At 22.8% G+C, this 16,639-nt stretch overlaps 4 protein-coding genes across 14 annotated transcripts; 2 read left to right on the top strand and 2 right to left on the bottom strand.

Moving 5' to 3' along the window:
• Positions 1 to 111: 111 nt before the first annotated feature.
• On the bottom strand, positions 112 to 3,065 carry Ubc4 (ubiquitin conjugating enzyme 4). Its single transcript, XM_086913070.1, has 6 exons — positions 2,908 to 3,065; positions 2,731 to 2,821; positions 1,485 to 1,637; positions 1,020 to 1,102; positions 771 to 934; positions 112 to 673 (listed from the first exon to the last, which is right to left on the bottom strand). Exons 2-6 carry the CDS (start codon positions 2,791 to 2,793, stop codon positions 537 to 539), a joined length of 600 nt encoding a protein of 199 aa, XP_086769196.1. The 5' UTR covers positions 2,794 to 2,821; positions 2,908 to 3,065; the 3' UTR covers positions 112 to 536.
• Prps (phosphoribosyl pyrophosphate synthetase) lies at positions 1,816 to 10,721 on the top strand. Of its 11 annotated transcripts, XR_015293575.1 has the most exons (11): positions 1,816 to 1,865; positions 1,965 to 2,267; positions 3,710 to 3,917; positions 4,552 to 4,735; positions 5,762 to 5,833; positions 7,074 to 7,097; positions 8,218 to 8,441; positions 8,531 to 8,864; positions 9,657 to 9,786; positions 9,928 to 10,289; positions 10,408 to 10,721. XR_015293575.1 is itself a non-coding variant. In XM_086913063.1 (10 exons), the coding sequence occupies exons 2-9, from the start codon at positions 2,204 to 2,206 to the stop codon at positions 9,747 to 9,749; spliced, it is 1,203 nt and encodes a 400-aa protein (XP_086769189.1). In that variant the 5' UTR covers positions 1,816 to 1,865; positions 1,965 to 2,203; the 3' UTR covers positions 9,750 to 9,786; positions 9,928 to 10,721. The 11 variants fall into 11 exon arrangements, 8 of the variants coding, with proteins under 8 accessions (XP_086769189.1, XP_086769194.1, XP_086769192.1 ...); XR_015293578.1 differs by lacking the exons at positions 5,762 to 5,833; positions 7,074 to 7,097 and having other exon boundaries at positions 1,965 to 2,024; positions 2,125 to 2,267; XM_086913063.1 differs by having other exon boundaries at positions 9,928 to 10,721.
• On the bottom strand, positions 10,719 to 13,641 carry LOC100868789 (metallophosphoesterase domain-containing protein 1). The gene is made up of 5 exons (XM_003690753.4): positions 12,835 to 13,641; positions 12,533 to 12,677; positions 12,189 to 12,465; positions 11,896 to 12,122; positions 10,719 to 11,835 (listed from the first exon to the last, which is right to left on the bottom strand). The coding sequence occupies exons 1-5, from the start codon at positions 12,955 to 12,957 to the stop codon at positions 11,708 to 11,710; spliced, it is 900 nt and encodes a 299-aa protein (XP_003690801.3). The 5' UTR covers positions 12,958 to 13,641; the 3' UTR covers positions 10,719 to 11,707.
• Mcad (Medium-chain acyl-CoA dehydrogenase) lies at positions 13,306 to 16,560 on the top strand. Its single transcript, XM_003690741.4, has 10 exons — positions 13,306 to 14,223; positions 14,418 to 14,493; positions 14,573 to 14,740; positions 14,836 to 14,936; positions 15,016 to 15,096; positions 15,175 to 15,305; positions 15,388 to 15,496; positions 15,588 to 15,728; positions 15,799 to 16,074; positions 16,141 to 16,560. The coding sequence occupies exons 1-10, from the start codon at positions 14,194 to 14,196 to the stop codon at positions 16,282 to 16,284; spliced, it is 1,257 nt and encodes a 418-aa protein (XP_003690789.4). The 5' UTR covers positions 13,306 to 14,193; the 3' UTR covers positions 16,285 to 16,560.
• The last annotated feature ends 79 nt before the right edge of the window (positions 16,561 to 16,639 follow it).

The raw sequence follows: 16,639 nt of genomic DNA, 5'->3' as shown, positions 1-16,639 counted from the left end.
TATATATATATATATATATATATACATATATATATATATTATATATATATCATTTAAAGACAATTACATAAAGTGAAAGGAACATCTAAAAAAAAATTTAGAAGTATACAGTTATTTGTACAAAGAGATTTAATAATTGTTTATCGTATAAAGCCATTTTTTAATATTGAAACAAAAAAAGGATGATAAATGCTTTATGGCTTAAATAACAATTTTAAAATTTTAATAAACGTAAGATAAAAAATGACATATTTTTCATACAGTTTTTTAAAATTTGACTATTAAGTTGGACTTAACAGATTTTATTAATTACTGTTTTTTCATGCCTATTTTACACGTTAAATAAATGAGTATTATTTAGGATTATTAAAATGAATTTTCTGTGAATCTTTTTGCCATTGAAATATTGTCGTTACAAGTGCTGAATTTGATTATGAAATTCCTATGGTATCGATAATTGAACATGGTGTTACAGAAGTTTTGTAATGACAAAATGAGCAGTGTTTTTATATGATGGATTAACTATACAGTTATCACTAACTGAAGAGCTGTTCAGTAGCACGTTCCAAATCCCAATTGTATGAAGATAAAGCAACTCTTGCGTTATGTTCTTCGATTCCCATATCTGTTAGTCGTCTTATTTTATCATCTAAATCGGGCATCTTTGCTGGTCCTATAATTATTTTGTTTTTGCAATAATTAATAATTAATTTCAAGATGTATAAGCAAAACCATGATGTTATGATTAAAATTAGAAAATATATACTTACCACCTGCATACACGTATGTCCAATGTTTGGCAGTTTGACGAAACATTTCTGGGTGCTCTTTATATTGCCTAGCCACTACTGCATCCTGTGGATCATCTGGTTCTGCTGCGGATAATAAAGCCTGTAATGATAGCAATACTGTGCGCAAAGTCATGGCAGCAGCCCTAAAAAACGATATTTAAAATATGAAAATGTGATTTAAAATATAAAAATGTTATTCTTTTATTCTTATTAATTGTAATTACATACCATTGGTCTTTCAATATATCTAAACAAATAGCACCTGTTACTGAAGATATATTAGGATGCCATATTTTTGTTATGAATCGTACCTACAAAAGGAGAAAAAAAATGTATATGACAAAATATAATAATTAAACGACAATAAATAATAAATTATTATGTAAATATGTATATATTCGTTATATCTATAACTGATTCTTAATTATTTTTATAACATTTCATAACTAATTTTTTTTAATATAAAATTGATATAATATATTTCTAATATTTTCAATATTTCACAATTTTATACTTTATTAATTTAAATTATAATATTATAAATAAAAAAATTTTTATAAATATAAATACAAACAACTTGGAAAATGCTTTGTCATGCTTTAGGTTATATTGATCTTTCTTAACTTCAAATAGAAGAAAATTGATACTTTATCATTAACATAATTTAATCCTATTGACTTACAAAGTGCTTACTTTAGGAGGATTGAAGGGATATGTCTCGGGAACTTTAATCTCGAGCACAAAATTACCTCCCTCATATGGTGTATCTGGTGGACCAGCAATCTCACCTTTTAATTCGGTAAAACTATCATTTACTAGTTCGACTTTAATTGCACATTTTGCAACCTACAACAAAATTTAAATAAATTACAAAAAAATATATATATATATAATTTATTTATAATCATTACATTATATTTATATTATTATTAAAATTTTTTAAAAATATATTTACTTACATGAATGTGTCTACAATTTGCATGAAACAAAATTAATCTTACATTTTTTTTTTAAATCTATAAACAAATGAATAACAAAAACACAAAAATCAATAACATGAAAGTATAATTGCAGGTAATTACATTGCAATTGCCTATTATGTATTAATATATAAAGAGTTATATAATTTTTGATATAAATTATAAAATATATAATGATTTTATTGAATAACAGATATAAAAATAGCATATAGAAAATAACATTGTAATGGCATATAAATGATTTTTGAAAAGTGTATGTAAAATATAACCAATGACCTAATGACATTATCATCTGATATTGAAATGATGTAATATCGTATATTAATAATTTACCATATTGTTGCAATATAAAGATTGAGATATTCCGGTGTATTCTACTTCTCTATAAATATGTGGAAATAATGAAAACAGATATATTTGTGTGCATATAGAATGGATCTTTTAGAACAGAAGAACGAGCGAATATGTCAATGCTCACAGAAATTAAAGGCAAATGGTATGTATTATATTTCAATAAAATATTAATAAAAAAAATCATTTGTCGATGATTAGCATCAAATACAAAACATAAATGTATTATTCTATACAATTAAAATTATATTTTAGTACATTGAAATATCTGAAAAGATACAGAGAATTTATTTAGAATTATTTTTTTCTTAAGTAAAAATATTTAATAGAAATATTTTTACTGCGACAAAATATAAATGTTTAATTGGTGAATTTTAACGAGATTAAATGCTGATGACAGTCAAGAATACTATACAACAGGTGCCTATGCTTTGTTCGCGGTGATTTTATCAACCAATGAATTGCGGCATTTTTGTCACGCCACACATGAAATATTCGGAATAGTACAACATAACTATTCGATGTTGTTAAGCAATTTTAATATTTATATCTTGAATACAAAACAAATCTTATTTTTTTAAAATTATACAAAATTATTATTCGCTTACCTCTTCGCTTCTTATAACCTCTTTAAATTCGCGTTGGATTCTCAGTGCCGCGATGTTCGCCATAGCTTCCGAATCGGTGAGAGTCAGTACACTGTCATCATCATTCGAATAGTTTAACGAAGTTCGCTGAATGCGTCAACGTGCACAAATCTTTAAGGTAATAGTGGTTGAGCTTACTCTCTCTTTCTATTTAAAAAAACGATCGTTCTAAGTCGTGTTCTATACTAAAATCTCCGTTCACGGATACATCCAATTTATCATTTAATCACTGCCGGCGCCACATTGATGAGAAAAGTTGACTGTCACCTGCTCGTGTTCACCCTTTTGAATTTGTCTACGTTCACGTCATTGCCCGTTATGGCGCCAATTTATAAATTGTTGGAAAAAATATGAATATAATGATAATAATTTAATTATTTTATGATTTACTTATATCTACCGATAAAGCATATTTAATATATCTTTATATTCTCGATAAAACGCATTTAAAATCTATACAACATCTATTGACAAGATATTTTGATTAAGGTTATAATTTAGAACATGATAAAAATTATATTTTGAATTTATTTTGAATGATATAAGAATAAGAAAAAAATATAAATAAAAATATAAATCTTAAAATTAATTGTAAAATATATAATAATTTGAAATGTTGTTATGTTATAAAATTAGTTGATTAAAATTTCTTTTAGATAAAGAATTAAATATCGAGACAATCCTATAATGATATAATATAATCAAAATATTGCCAATGACATTTCTGTTATATATAATTTTTATTACGCGATATAAATTTGTTGACTTTAATTTATTATTTTGTTAATAAAAAAAAAATATACGATAAGAAATGCATTTACGCGGTTATAGGATTTAACACTTGACTTAGAACCTGAATAGGCGGAGCATAATATTTACATCATATCCGGTTTTAAAAACGTTCTCTGATTGGATAGTTTCTTTGTGGTTTCTGTTTTAGTGATGCCTGTGTCTCAGCCAGTGCGTGCCAAGAGTTTGTTACGCGCAAACTTGGAAAATTCTCGCGGGCGACTTTTGCAAAGCAGAATGCCAAACATTAAAGTCTTTAGTGGCACATCGCATCCAGATTTAGCTCAACGCATTGTTGACAGACTTGGTATTGACATTGGAAAAGTTGTCACGAAGAAATTTAGTAACCTCGAAACATGGTAATAATCGTATTCATCGCTATAACCACGTTATTGTCATTGCGTTAAACTAAAGTTCTGACCACGTGTCATCTAAAATTTCACATAATTTTTCCTATCGGATTTATCTTTCCATAAGGAAAAGAACATTTTTAGTACATTTATCTTAATCATTTCACATTCTCGTTAATTTATCAACCCTGATAATGTACAAACAACCCTGTCGCGCAAGGCCGGTTCTCTCAAATATCATCGAACCGCGATATTTAAGTTGAAGGTCAACTAGTACAATTATTAATATACATTCTAATAAATTTTGACAATAACGTAACTGTAAAAATATTACTATAAAAGTAATTGTAGAATATTATAACGTATAAATATATGATAAGTATATGATTTTATTGCCATGTTATTGTTTGTTCATATTTGGTGGTGTCATATTGTTGGTTCATACTATACTTTGCATTCATATTTATAAGTATTCTTTTAAATTCATTAATTTTTTATATAATAATATGTTTACGTATAATATATATTAATAAGATTATGATAATTATATTTCTTTCTTTCTTCCTTTCTTTTATTTTTCTTTTTTCTTTTTTCTTTTTTCTTTTTTTTTTTTTTTTTTTTTTTTTTTTTATAATTTTATTAGTGTGGAAATAGGAGAATCTGTTCGTGGAGAAGATGTATACATAGTACAAAGTGGAAGCGGAGAAGTAAATGACAACTTGATGGAACTGTTAATTATGATCAATGCTTGTAAAATTGCTTCTGCGTCTCGAGTAACTGCTGTAATTCCGTGTTTCCCATATGCGAGACAAGATAAAAAGGATAAGGTAGGATATATTGATAAAATAATATTTATTTTATTTTTTTAGCACTTGTAGCAGTATATAGAAATTATCAAATTAAAAGAAATAATGATGTTTTTAAAAAATCAATATAATCAATTTATTTTATTTAGACATAAAAAAAAAATATTTTATCTAATTTTTCTATTGTTTTCTAATATTTTATTTCATTAAATGATATATCTCTTATATATATATATATATATATAGTTATCATATCTTATAAGAATATTTGTAAAGTTTATATCAAAATATTCCAATTTTTTAAATTTTATTATATGATATATGATATATAAATTTAATTTATATCATATTTTGATTTTTATTGTTTATTTTGTTTTTATAATTAGATATCTACTTCTATTTGTAATTATTTATTTGTTACATTTATATATTTTCATTGTTTATTATTTTTAAAAATATTATTTACTCGTATTATTAATATAAATTAATAGAATGAATTAATTAATATATTAATATATATATATACACACAACACGCACGCATACACACACACACACATATACAAAAATGAAGCATACAAAGTGTGGATATAAAATACTTGTATAAAAAAAATAATTTAGAAAAATTATGCTTTGAATCTAATATTCCAAGTACATAATAATCATTTTGTTGATATGCTGTTAATTAACATAATTAAATTGCTTTGCATATGTGAATAAAGTAGATACTCCTGTAGGGAAGAAATGCTATGTTTATAATTTTTATAAAATAATATAATATTTAAATTCCTAATTTAGCTTTGTATATATTTATCTTTTTAATTAAATGTCTATTAAATATTTATGTGCTTATTTCTCTCTATAAACAAGTTTGATAACAATTATATTTTAAATAATTTATATGATAAGTTATAGTTTTAATAAAAATTATTTATTTTATATATATTTCTATACAATTAAAGTGTAAAAAAAAATGTAATTGTCTCAATAAGGAAAATATGGCTTGTTAAAGAAGAAGTTAAATTTTTTTTGTATCATATCTTCACAGGGCGGTGATGGAGGTGACAAGACAAATTCTAAGAAACAAATTGTCATGAAGTCAAACGAATGGAAATTCAGGGTAACTTGTAGCGGTCTTTTTTTTTTATTCTATTTATTGTTTAATAGCTTTGTAACAGACCAATGAAATAATATCACATCTGAAATGCAAAACATGAATTTTCATCATCATACAAGATATGCTTATAATTTTTTGGCTTACATCATTGGGTTGTATCAAATGATATATTTGTTTTGTTTTTTGGAATTTATTATTTTATAGTTTCTTTAAAATCGTAACTAAAATATATCAATATTAATTATAAATTGATATCTAATTTTGATACATGAGATAAGGAAATGATTTAAAATTTCGAATATATGCTATAAATGTTCTAAATATTTAAATATTCATTATATATAAATATAAAAGCAAAAATTTATATAAAAAAATAATGTCTGAAAATTATATATATTTATTATTTAAGAAGTAATTTATATTTGTAATTTTATATATATATGGGATAATATAACATAGCATATATACGAAAAATCTAGGTATATATTATTTTAAAAGATTAATCATTCATTTTATACATTTAATGGGATAATTTGAAAATATAAAATACATATTCCATGATATACATTATTTAATAAAAATATTTATATCTTATATATAATTTGCATGAAATCATTTTACTAATTTTTATTAATATATATGTACGTGTGTATTTGTATATACACACATACATATATATGGTCTCATTGCAAAATTATATTTCATGTAATATAAATGATATGAAAGTTCATATAATTTTGCAATAAATAATTAACAAAGCTGTAAACAACAAATATAACCAAAGCATTACGTTTAGTAATTATCAAAAGGTTATCAAAAGTTAGATAACCCATATGAATATTGCAAAATTAATATCAGTATTCATCGAGGGGGGCCTTTTATACATTCATATAATAATATTTACATCATTGTCTATTGAGAGAATGCAGCTTAATCTATTAAATCATTTATTTGAAAAATTTATTAATATTTCTTTTAAATCTTAATAATTGCCTACATCATAATATTTTAAAGGAATAAGCACAATAAAGGAATATTGATTTCATGAAAATTTAATCAATGTTATAAGAAATATAATAAATTGTTATTACGATTATTAAAGTTAAATTATTATTTAACTTTAAATAACATTATATATAGCATATTGTAGTGTAATAAATTTATATTATTGGTAATACAGTTCTTGTTAAAAGATTGATATTTTATTCGATAAATTAAATTCTGAATAGTTGGGTATTTTCAGGATTTTGTGCTCGACCTCTCTACAGTGAGTATAAGAACAATAAAATTGTAATGTTTGTCGAGTGTAACGTTTGTATTTATAACTCGATAAACAAAATTCAATTTTTTAATATCATTCTTAATTTCTTTTAAAATTATTTTTGTAGGACTAACAATACTTATAATTATTGCTATATAGTATAAATAAATAATTGAATGAATGGAATTATCTGTGATCAAAGCACATTGTTACTTGAATAAGAGGGCAAAATATTAATATAATAGTATTTTACATACATTTTTAATAATCTACATATATATATAATGGGATATAAATTTGTATGTTAAATGGGTACTAATTTAATTACTATTAATTTATAAAACTAATGTTGTTTAAATATACTAATCAAAAAATGCCTTATTAACGAAATAGTGCTTTTGCAAGAAAAAATTGTGATTGTTTTGTTTTGTCAATAGAATGTTACATCAAAGAATGGCTTACAAAAAAAACAATTTTTTAAAATAATTAATATTAAATTAGAGTTTTTAAAATTTATATTTATTATAAATTTATAAGATAACCTAATTATAATTATCTTTTTGACCATAATGCATTTGTTTTATTTAAAGGATATATCTATTAATGATATTTATACGATATCAAAATATACATGATTATAATTCTAAAGGTCTGAAATTTATTTTGTCATTCTTTCAAATTTATTGAATTTATTATGCAAAATCAAGAAATCAAAATGCATTGTGTGTTATGATTTAGTTTGAATTTTGCTTTACTTACATTTTCTTTCTGTTGAGTCTAACTGGGGTGCATTTGCAACATATTGTTTTTGTTTTTATATGTATATACACAAGTACAATATATTTCGATTAACGAATATTTTAATATATATATAGCCATTGTATTCATATTTTGTCCCCTTTTCTTTCTTAAAGAATTAAATTTCTGTTTTATGATATATATTTTTTATAAAAAAAATTTTACAAGTTAATATACTCCTCTATTTATTGACCTTATATAGCTTTTTAAAATGTTTTCAAAATTTTAATGGCAATTTTTTTAAATTGCAGGATATTTCCAGTTGCAAATGGACTTGAGAGACTTATATAATTTTACAAAATTGAAATTAGCAATTTCTTTTTTTCAGAGTCGTGCACCTATTTCGGCAAAATTAGTAGCAAATATGCTATCAGTAGCAGGAGCTGATCATATTATTACAATGGATTTGCATGCTAGTCAAATACAGGGATTTTTTGATATTCCAGTTGACAATTTATTTGCTGAACCAGCTGTTTTGAAATGGATTAAAGAAAATATTATAGAATGGCGAAATAGCATTATTGTTTCACCAGATGCTGGTGGTGCTAAAAGGTAATTCAAAATTAACATTAATACAAAAAAAATTAACATTAATAAATATATGGAAAATAAAATATGGAGATCTTATCTTATCTTAACAGGGTAACATCAATCGCTGATCGATTAAATGTTGAATTTGCTCTTATACATAAAGAAAGAAAGAAAGCGAACGAGGTTGCTAGTATGGTATTAGTTGGAGATGTAAAAGACAGGGTAGCTATTCTAGTAGATGATATGGCCGACACTTGTGGAACTATTTGTCATGCAGCAGAAAAACTTTTAGAAGCTGGAGCAACAAAAGTATATGCAATTTTAACACATGGCATTTTCAGTGGCCCAGCAATTAGTAGAATTAATAATGCCTGTTTTGAAGCTGTGGTGGTAACAAATACCATTCCTCAAGATGGTCATATGAAGGATTGTCCAAAAATACAGGTAATAATTGTAACATATTATTTTATAATACATATAGTTACAACATATATATTTATACAACTAACCCAAGCCATAATATAAAAAAAAATTTTAAGATCATCCAAATTAAACTATATAATTTTTATATATATAATCTTTTTTTAATTTATGATTTATTTTCTATTTTTTATTAAAAAAAAGATCAAAACATATTTTATTTATTTATTTACAAAACCTACAATACGAAAGATAAGAAAATGTAAATATAAGGGAGCTATTTTGCATTTTTCCTTATCTTTTATGTGTTAAATTTTATGAAATAAATTTAAATATCTTTTAAATATGTTTTGAGATATAACTTTTTTTTTATTTATTTTAAAATTATAGTTTGGCTCGATTAATTTGAAATAATTTGTATAATATAATTTTAACAATAAAAGAAAAAATGGTATCAAATAAAGATCAAGAAAGTTGCGAATGTTTATGTATTTGTAAAAAATTTTAATACAAAATCTGTAGAATATAAATATAGATGTTTTGATTAAGATTAATTACAAGAATATGCAATAAAAAACATGAAATTCTGTTTAAAAAAAATTTAAATATAAGCTTTACAAGTTTATAATAATATTATCTCTAATATTATCTTAAAAATAATTATCATCAAGATATTTCACTTTCAATATAATTTTTGATTTTATTTATATTTTTATTTTATTTTTAATACATATGAAAAATCATATAATTATTATGTATAGATATTTAAAAGACATATATTTATGACTATAATATCATATATCTTTTTTGTTCTAGTGTATTGATGTATCAATGATGTTTGCTGAGGCTGTAAGGCGGACTCACAATGGTGAATCTGTATCGTACCTGTTTTCAAATGTACCGTATTAAATACAAATCTTCCTGATAATGTACTCGTTTAAATTATGTAAGAAGAATGTAATCTTTTTACATCCATTTACTGTTATTCTTAGTTTAGTTAAACTTATTTGTCTTAGGAGTAAATTTGGGATAAGCACTAATATCCCATTTTTAATTTGAAAACCATATGTATTTTTTTCTTTAATAGACGTGTGTAGGAGACATTAGATGCATACTATACTCTCCATTTTAAAAGAAAAGTAAATTAATAAGTAATAGATAGCAAATAAAAGCTTCGGAGTAAAATTTTTTAAAAATAATTAAATTTTCGCTAAATTGCCACTTCATGTGCAGAATATATCCATATAGAATATATGATTATTCTATTTTTTTATAATTTAATTTGATTAATTATTACGGTATGAAATAATATTATCGTGGCAATTATATGAGACTGGAGATAAAAAGTATTGTAATAAATGCAAACAGACATTCATACCATATGGCGATATAACTACGCCATAGAGGCATATTTCATTTTTTACTATTACGTATAAAAATTTCCAATATGTAAGTACAATTTTTCAATTTATAATATAATGCGTTAAAGCAAATTAAATTTTTACTTTTTATCTGATATAATGTAGTATATCATATTCTAATAAATTTACTACATTGTATACAATAGAAAAGAAGAAAAATCAAGAAGATATATTTATACTTTTTTCGATTATCTTTTACTACTACTACTACATTACAATTTTTAAAGAAAGGGAAAAAAAATCATCATTTATAGAATTCTATTATTGAAAATAATTATGCTCATTTCATAGAGGAAAATGACTTTACAATTACTAAAGCTTTGGACCAATATTATATGAAAATATAAGTCAATATAAGACACAGCATTGTTTATATGCAAATTTTTCTCAATTTAATTTAAAAAAGTACTACTTGTTATAATAAATTGGATATTATAATAAATATTTTTAAAAAATGTAACTTGAATTTAAATGTTTTATTATGATAAAAATTATGTACATTTTGCTATTAATACTATTTTACTATCGTGCCATTAATTTAAACGATTAAAAGATTTTTAGAAATATTTTATTTTCTTTAAAATTTTCATTCATAAAATATAATTAAAGTCTCAAATTATTTGATTAATTAAACATAAAGTTTTTAATGTATTGAATTTTCTTTAATAAAAATTAGAACATATTGTTCTATTTTCTATATGTTAAATTTTAATACTCAAATGTTATTCTATATTGCACGTTATTATTAATGAATATTGTTTATTACATTAAAAATTACAATCAATTGATTATGAATTAATTATTCACGATGTACTTTATCACTGCAATCAAATATTGACTAAAAATAAATAACTAAAATTTTATGTACATCTTAACATGACAAAAACATATATAACTTAATTTATTATATTATGTACAATAACTTAATAAAAATGAAATTATGTAATTTTCGTATAAAAAATATACAGTATGCGGGATTCCTGTAATATTTAAATACTTCGAAATACTTTTAATTTCTTTAACATGTTTGTAAAATAGTTTCTTAAAATAATATAACTAAAATTTCATAAGTACAAAAATGTTCTATTTACATGTTATTTTATATGAATAAAACTAATGAGTAATATTTTAAAAAATGATTATAATATTTTTACATTTATAAAGATAAGTAAAGATAAAAAAGTGCTGGTAATATTAAAAATTATTTTCAGCGTTTTTTAAGTATTTTAAAAAACTAGGCAATATCAATATTAATATATGAGAATTATAATTTTTTTATATATGATCTGCAATTTTCTAGAATAGATGGATAATATTAAATATAAAAAATATGTAATATGTAACAAAATTCATAAAAATATATACATAAATAAATTAATGTTTTCTTATATATACTTGATTAATATGTTTGTATGTAATGAAATTTAATACTATATTTAATCTTTTTTATGATTTATAATGACCAGATGGTAATGTTATATCGAAGACTACTGGTGGATTACTTGGTAAATAATTTAAATCGCATGTTGATGCATTTATATATATTATTTTTCCATCGGATGAGATACCATATCCTATAATATGATACATGTATAATTAATATGAAAGAAAAATGAATTAATTTAATAATATACCTTCGTGTATATGACCAAAAACATGATACTTTGGTTTAACTCGATTTTGAACCGTAGAAAGTAACTCGACACATCCAGCTCTTACACCGCTACAACATAAATCTCCGTGTCCTACGGGTGGCGTATGTGTTACAAGAATATCTGTATCCGATGGTATCATTTCCCATTTTGAAAGACATGCTTCTCCACGAGGTACATTAAATGCCCATTTACAAAATTCTGGTTGCCTAAAATATAAAAAATTTTTAAAGAAATATGATATATAAAGTGTTTCAAAAATGCAAAATATTTACCATGGAGTGCCGTATATCTTTATTCCATGTATTACAATTTCTGAATCTTCTAAATAAATACAATTTGTCAAATAATCTTTAATATTAGTAGTCTGTATTGCTTCTGCAAGAGTATCTTTGGACATCCCTAATGTAGGTATATTATCAAGAATACTGGTCCCTGTATGTTTTTGACGATTACCACTGGTTTGTAAAGAAAAGGGATGAGTAAATGTAGGATCAAAGCTAAGTTCATGATTACCAGCTATAACAATTTTATTTCTGTGTGGTAAATTACCTATAACAAAATAACTTACGTTATTACGTGCTAAATATAAATCTATAAAAAAAACATATCAAATTACCAATCCAATCATTAAACTCTATAACTTCTTGTAAACTACCACATTTTGTAAAATCTCCAGCATGTATAAAAACATCTCCCATAGGTATATCAAATTTTATAAATGGTGTTAATGAATGAGTATCACTCATACAAACAACACGAAGCTAAAATATTTAATTATCGTTTTATAAAATATAAATTCAATAAATTAAGTATAAATTACAATAAATATCCAATATTGATTCTATATTGCCAATTTTAGGTTAGATTCAATAAATTTTTTTAATAAAAAAAAGATAACAAATAATCTAAACGTTTTACCTTATCATTTGGCGCTTTAGTTGTTGGAAGTTTAGTATTTATTTTAATAACTTTTTGCTGTTGTGATAATTCATGCCAAGCTGCTGTAGGATTGTTTGTCAATGGATGAATCTCTATCATCATGCTAAAAAGATTGTGACACTTTCTTGTCAAATGATTTAAAAAAATAAAAAAAAGAATCTATTTTTTTATATACATCAACTTCATATTGTATCTTTCATACAACAATATTAATAACTTGATCAACAAAGAAAACTTTATGCAACGAAGACTATAGATTTACACATGTATTACATATTTTGTTCGCTCTCTCTTACAAATTAAACGTTTACATTTTGTTATAAACTTATAATGTTATAATATTTTGCATAATTTGTCACTTGTCAATTGATAGAATTAAATTTTAAACACATACAAAACAAACACAAACATAAATAATTAATTTAAATTCGATTAAATTTAAAATTTTCTTTAAGATATTTAAATGTCAATGAAATAACTAATTACATCCTTATTTACATATATATATATACTTTATTAAAATTATTAAGATTTCATTATTAATTATTATTTTTTCAATATTGATAGATAAATATACGCGATGAAAATAAAATTAAATTATAATTTTTGCATTTCCGTATAGGTAGATATCGCTTAAATGATATTGATTTTGTAGATTAAAAAGATTTTGAGGAATGGAAACAACATATAAAATAAAAAAATTAATTAAAAAGTTAAAAAAGAGCTGTTTTTAATAATCGAATCAAATTAAGAATTGTAATTATCTTATATATTACATTATACATTGTGATAGAAGAAATAAATAATTATAAATAATCATATTTATTTACAAAAATTGATATGATGAAAAATGACTGGAATTACATTTATAATTATAAAAACAATTTGTTTTAATAAAATCTTTAGTATTTCGTTATTGTTATATAAATTGAATATTGAAAAATTATAATAGTGGTATCTATAGGGAAATAAATTTTAATACAGAGGAATGGCGCCTCGTTATTTTCGTCATTCCCAGTCTAAAGTCCAAAAAAATTGATATAAAAATAGATATAATACTTAAGTTTTATCATTTTGATTATAGTTATTGGTAAATATTTCGTCTCGACAACTTTAACGAATAAAATAAACTTTAGTTTTGTTAATAATTCATAAATTTTTATTTTTAATAAATATAAATTTTATATATTTAATATAAAATTTTTATAAGAATTTTAAATAAAATTAGTGTTTCATATATATAAAGTTTATAAATTCCAATATATTAAAAATTAAAAACGAAGTTATAAAAGAACGATTTTAAAATTATATATATTGTGAAGACAAAAAACTATCAAAATGTTTTTACGCTTCAAAATTTCAACGTTGGTAAGTACTATGTAATTATGAAATTTTATATAAAAATTAAATAATACCATATAAAAGAATATCATATAATAAAATCTATTATTTTGTCGTATTTATTTTATTTTATTTTAATAAATTTTATTTAATTAAACTATGAAATATATAAATTATATAATATATAAAATATTAATAAATATATATCATATGTTCTCTAGGTATCGAAAAGAATATCATATTCAAAGATAAGAAAATTTACATCAAAATCTGATTATGCTGTAGGATATAACTTCGGTAGTATTAAATATAGTTTCAAAAAAATAAAGTCATTTATAAAAATGAAAAATACATACATTTGATATTTTTATTTTAGAATTAAATGATATGCAAAGAGAAATACAAGAATTAGCACGCAAATTTACAAAAGAAGAAATTATTCCAATTGCTGCAGAATATGATAAAAGTGGAAAATATCCATGGGATATTATTAAAAAAGCATGGAGTTTAGGCTTATTGCATAAGCATATTCCTAAATATTGTGGTATAATCATAGATTTATATGTTAAAAAAAAAAAAGAAAAAATTTTTAAAATTTAAAGAAAAAATTATAAATATGTAAATTTATTATTATTATAGGAGGTATGGGATTTAATAGTTTTGACGGTTGTTTAGTCGTAGAGGAATTAGCTTATGGTTGTACAGGAATATTGACTGCATTAGATGCAACAGAATTAGCTGTAAGTTTATTTTTATAATATAATTTTTATATTCGTATGAAATAATATTACTTAAATATTTCTAAATATTTTTTTAAAGGAAACTCCCATAATTGCATTTGGAAATAAAGAACAGCATAAAAAGTATCTTGGTAGACTTCTTGAAGAGCCACTTGTTGCTGTAATATAATGAAATTCATATATATATTTTTAATAATATAATTTTTTTACAATTATTATTTTAATATAATATTTTTAGGCATATTGTGTTACTGAACCTGGAGCTGGATCAGATGTAGCAAATATTAAAACAAAAGCTGAAAAAAAAGGAAATGAATGGATCATTAATGGAACAAAAATGTGGATAACAAATGGAGGTGTTGCCAATTGGTATATTGGATTTATTATTTATTTAGTTATCATTAATTAATTTAATATATACAATATAAAAAATTATTGATGTATTGCATAGGTATTTTTTATTAGCAAGAACAAATCCTGATCCAAAAGCTCCTGTTAATAAAGCTTTCACAGCTTTTATTGTTGAACGCGAAAGTGAAGGTTTAACACCTGGTCGAAAAGTAAATTTTCCTATTACAAAATTATTATCGAATTTTATATTAAATTATTTTATCTTTTTAAATATTATAAATTTTTTTTATGTTAAAATAGGAGATAAATATGGGTCAAAGAGCTTCCGATACTCGAATGATAACGTTCGAAGACGTTCGTGTCCCAGAAGAAAATGTTTTGGGCAAAGAAGGAGAAGGATTTAAGATTGCTATGAAAACTTTTGATAGCACCAGGCCATCGGTGAAAACACTTTTAAAAAGAGATTGAATTGAAATTGAAAAATAAGATTATTTTTCATTTTTTTTTATAGGTAGCAGCTGGATCAGTCGGTTTAGCTCAAAGAGCTTTAGATGAAGCTCTGAAATATGCAACCGAACGTAAAGCATTTAATACGATAATAGCAGGACATCAAGCCATAGCATTTATGCTTGCAGATATGTCGATTGGTATCGAAACTGCTAGACTTGCATGGATGAAAGCAGCTTGGGCTTCTGACCATCAACTTCCAACAACTACATATCTTGCCAGTATTGCAAAATGTTATGGTGGTGATATAGCTAATAAATGTGCAACAGATGCTGTCCAAGTACATAATTGTTATTTAATATATTTATTTTTTTAATATATATATTATATCTGAAATTCTTTACAGATTTTTGGTGGTGCTGGATTTAATACCGAATATCCTGTAGAAAAATTAATGCGAGATGCAAAGATTTATCAAATATATGAAGGTACTGCGCAAATTCAAAGACTTATAATCTCACGTTATTTAATTAATCAAAAGAGAATATAATTTTTTCAATAAGGTTTTAATTTTATTTTTAAATTTCTATAAAAATATTTGAAATATTATTTTTATATATATATATACACATAATATATATATATACACACATTTTATATATACATAATGATAGAAAGAAATTTTTTACTTTTATAAGAAAAAATTGTAAATTTCCTTGTTGAAATAATTTTTTTGTATAAAATATATATATTTTATAAGATATTATAGTGTTTAATGTTTATTATAATATATTTTGTATATTATTAAAAACTATGAAAAAAATTATTAAGCTTGGTAATTTTGTATTATTACTTTTGAATATATTTATTATATATATTTCATCGTAGAAAAACAAAGAACAAAG

Source organism: Apis florea, unplaced genomic scaffold, assembly GCF_048593485.1.
Source record: "Apis florea isolate Af1SG1 unplaced genomic scaffold, ASM4859348v1 contig_3496_pilon, whole genome shotgun sequence".
Classification (NCBI taxonomy): Eukaryota; Metazoa; Arthropoda; class Insecta; order Hymenoptera; family Apidae; genus Apis; species Apis florea.
This window is presented reverse-complemented; position numbering and strand designations above follow the sequence as displayed.

Excerpts from the sequence above, each read along its gene's own strand:
- LOC100868789 (XM_003690753.4), bottom strand. The coding sequence starts at position 12,957 with ATGATGATAGAGATTCATCCATTGACAAACAATCCTACAGCAGCTTGG. Across the intron at positions 12,678-12,834 it reads CTAAAGCGCCAAATGATAAG|CTTCGTGTTGTTTGTATGAG; the intron begins GTAAAACGTTTA and ends TAAATATTTTAG. Across the intron at positions 12,123-12,188 it reads AAGATATACGGCACTCCATG|GCAACCAGAATTTTGTAAAT; the intron begins GTAAATATTTTG and ends TTTATATTTTAG.
- Prps (XM_086913063.1), top strand. The coding sequence starts at position 2,204 with ATGGATCTTTTAGAACAGAAGAACGAGCGAATATGTCAATGCTCACAG. Across the intron at positions 3,918-4,551 it reads TTTAGTAACCTCGAAACATG|TGTGGAAATAGGAGAATCTG; the intron begins GTAATAATCGTA and ends TAATTTTATTAG. Across the intron at positions 7,098-8,217 it reads TTGTGCTCGACCTCTCTACA|AGTCGTGCACCTATTTCGGC; the intron begins GTGAGTATAAGA and ends TCTTTTTTTCAG.
- Mcad (XM_003690741.4), top strand. The coding sequence starts at position 14,194 with ATGTTTTTACGCTTCAAAATTTCAACGTTG. Across the intron at positions 14,741-14,835 it reads GCATATTCCTAAATATTGTG|GAGGTATGGGATTTAATAGT; the intron begins GTATAATCATAG and ends TTATTATTATAG. Across the intron at positions 14,937-15,015 it reads TAGATGCAACAGAATTAGCT|GAAACTCCCATAATTGCATT; the intron begins GTAAGTTTATTT and ends ATTTTTTTAAAG.
- Ubc4 (XM_086913070.1), bottom strand. The coding sequence starts at position 2,793 with ATGGCGAACATCGCGGCACTGAGAATCCAACGCGAATTTAAAGAGGTT. Across the intron at positions 935-1,019 it reads GATATATTGAAAGACCAATG|GGCTGCTGCCATGACTTTGC; the intron begins GTATGTAATTAC and ends ATCGTTTTTTAG. Across the intron at positions 674-770 it reads GACATACGTGTATGCAGGTG|GACCAGCAAAGATGCCCGAT; the intron begins GTAAGTATATAT and ends AAATAATTATAG.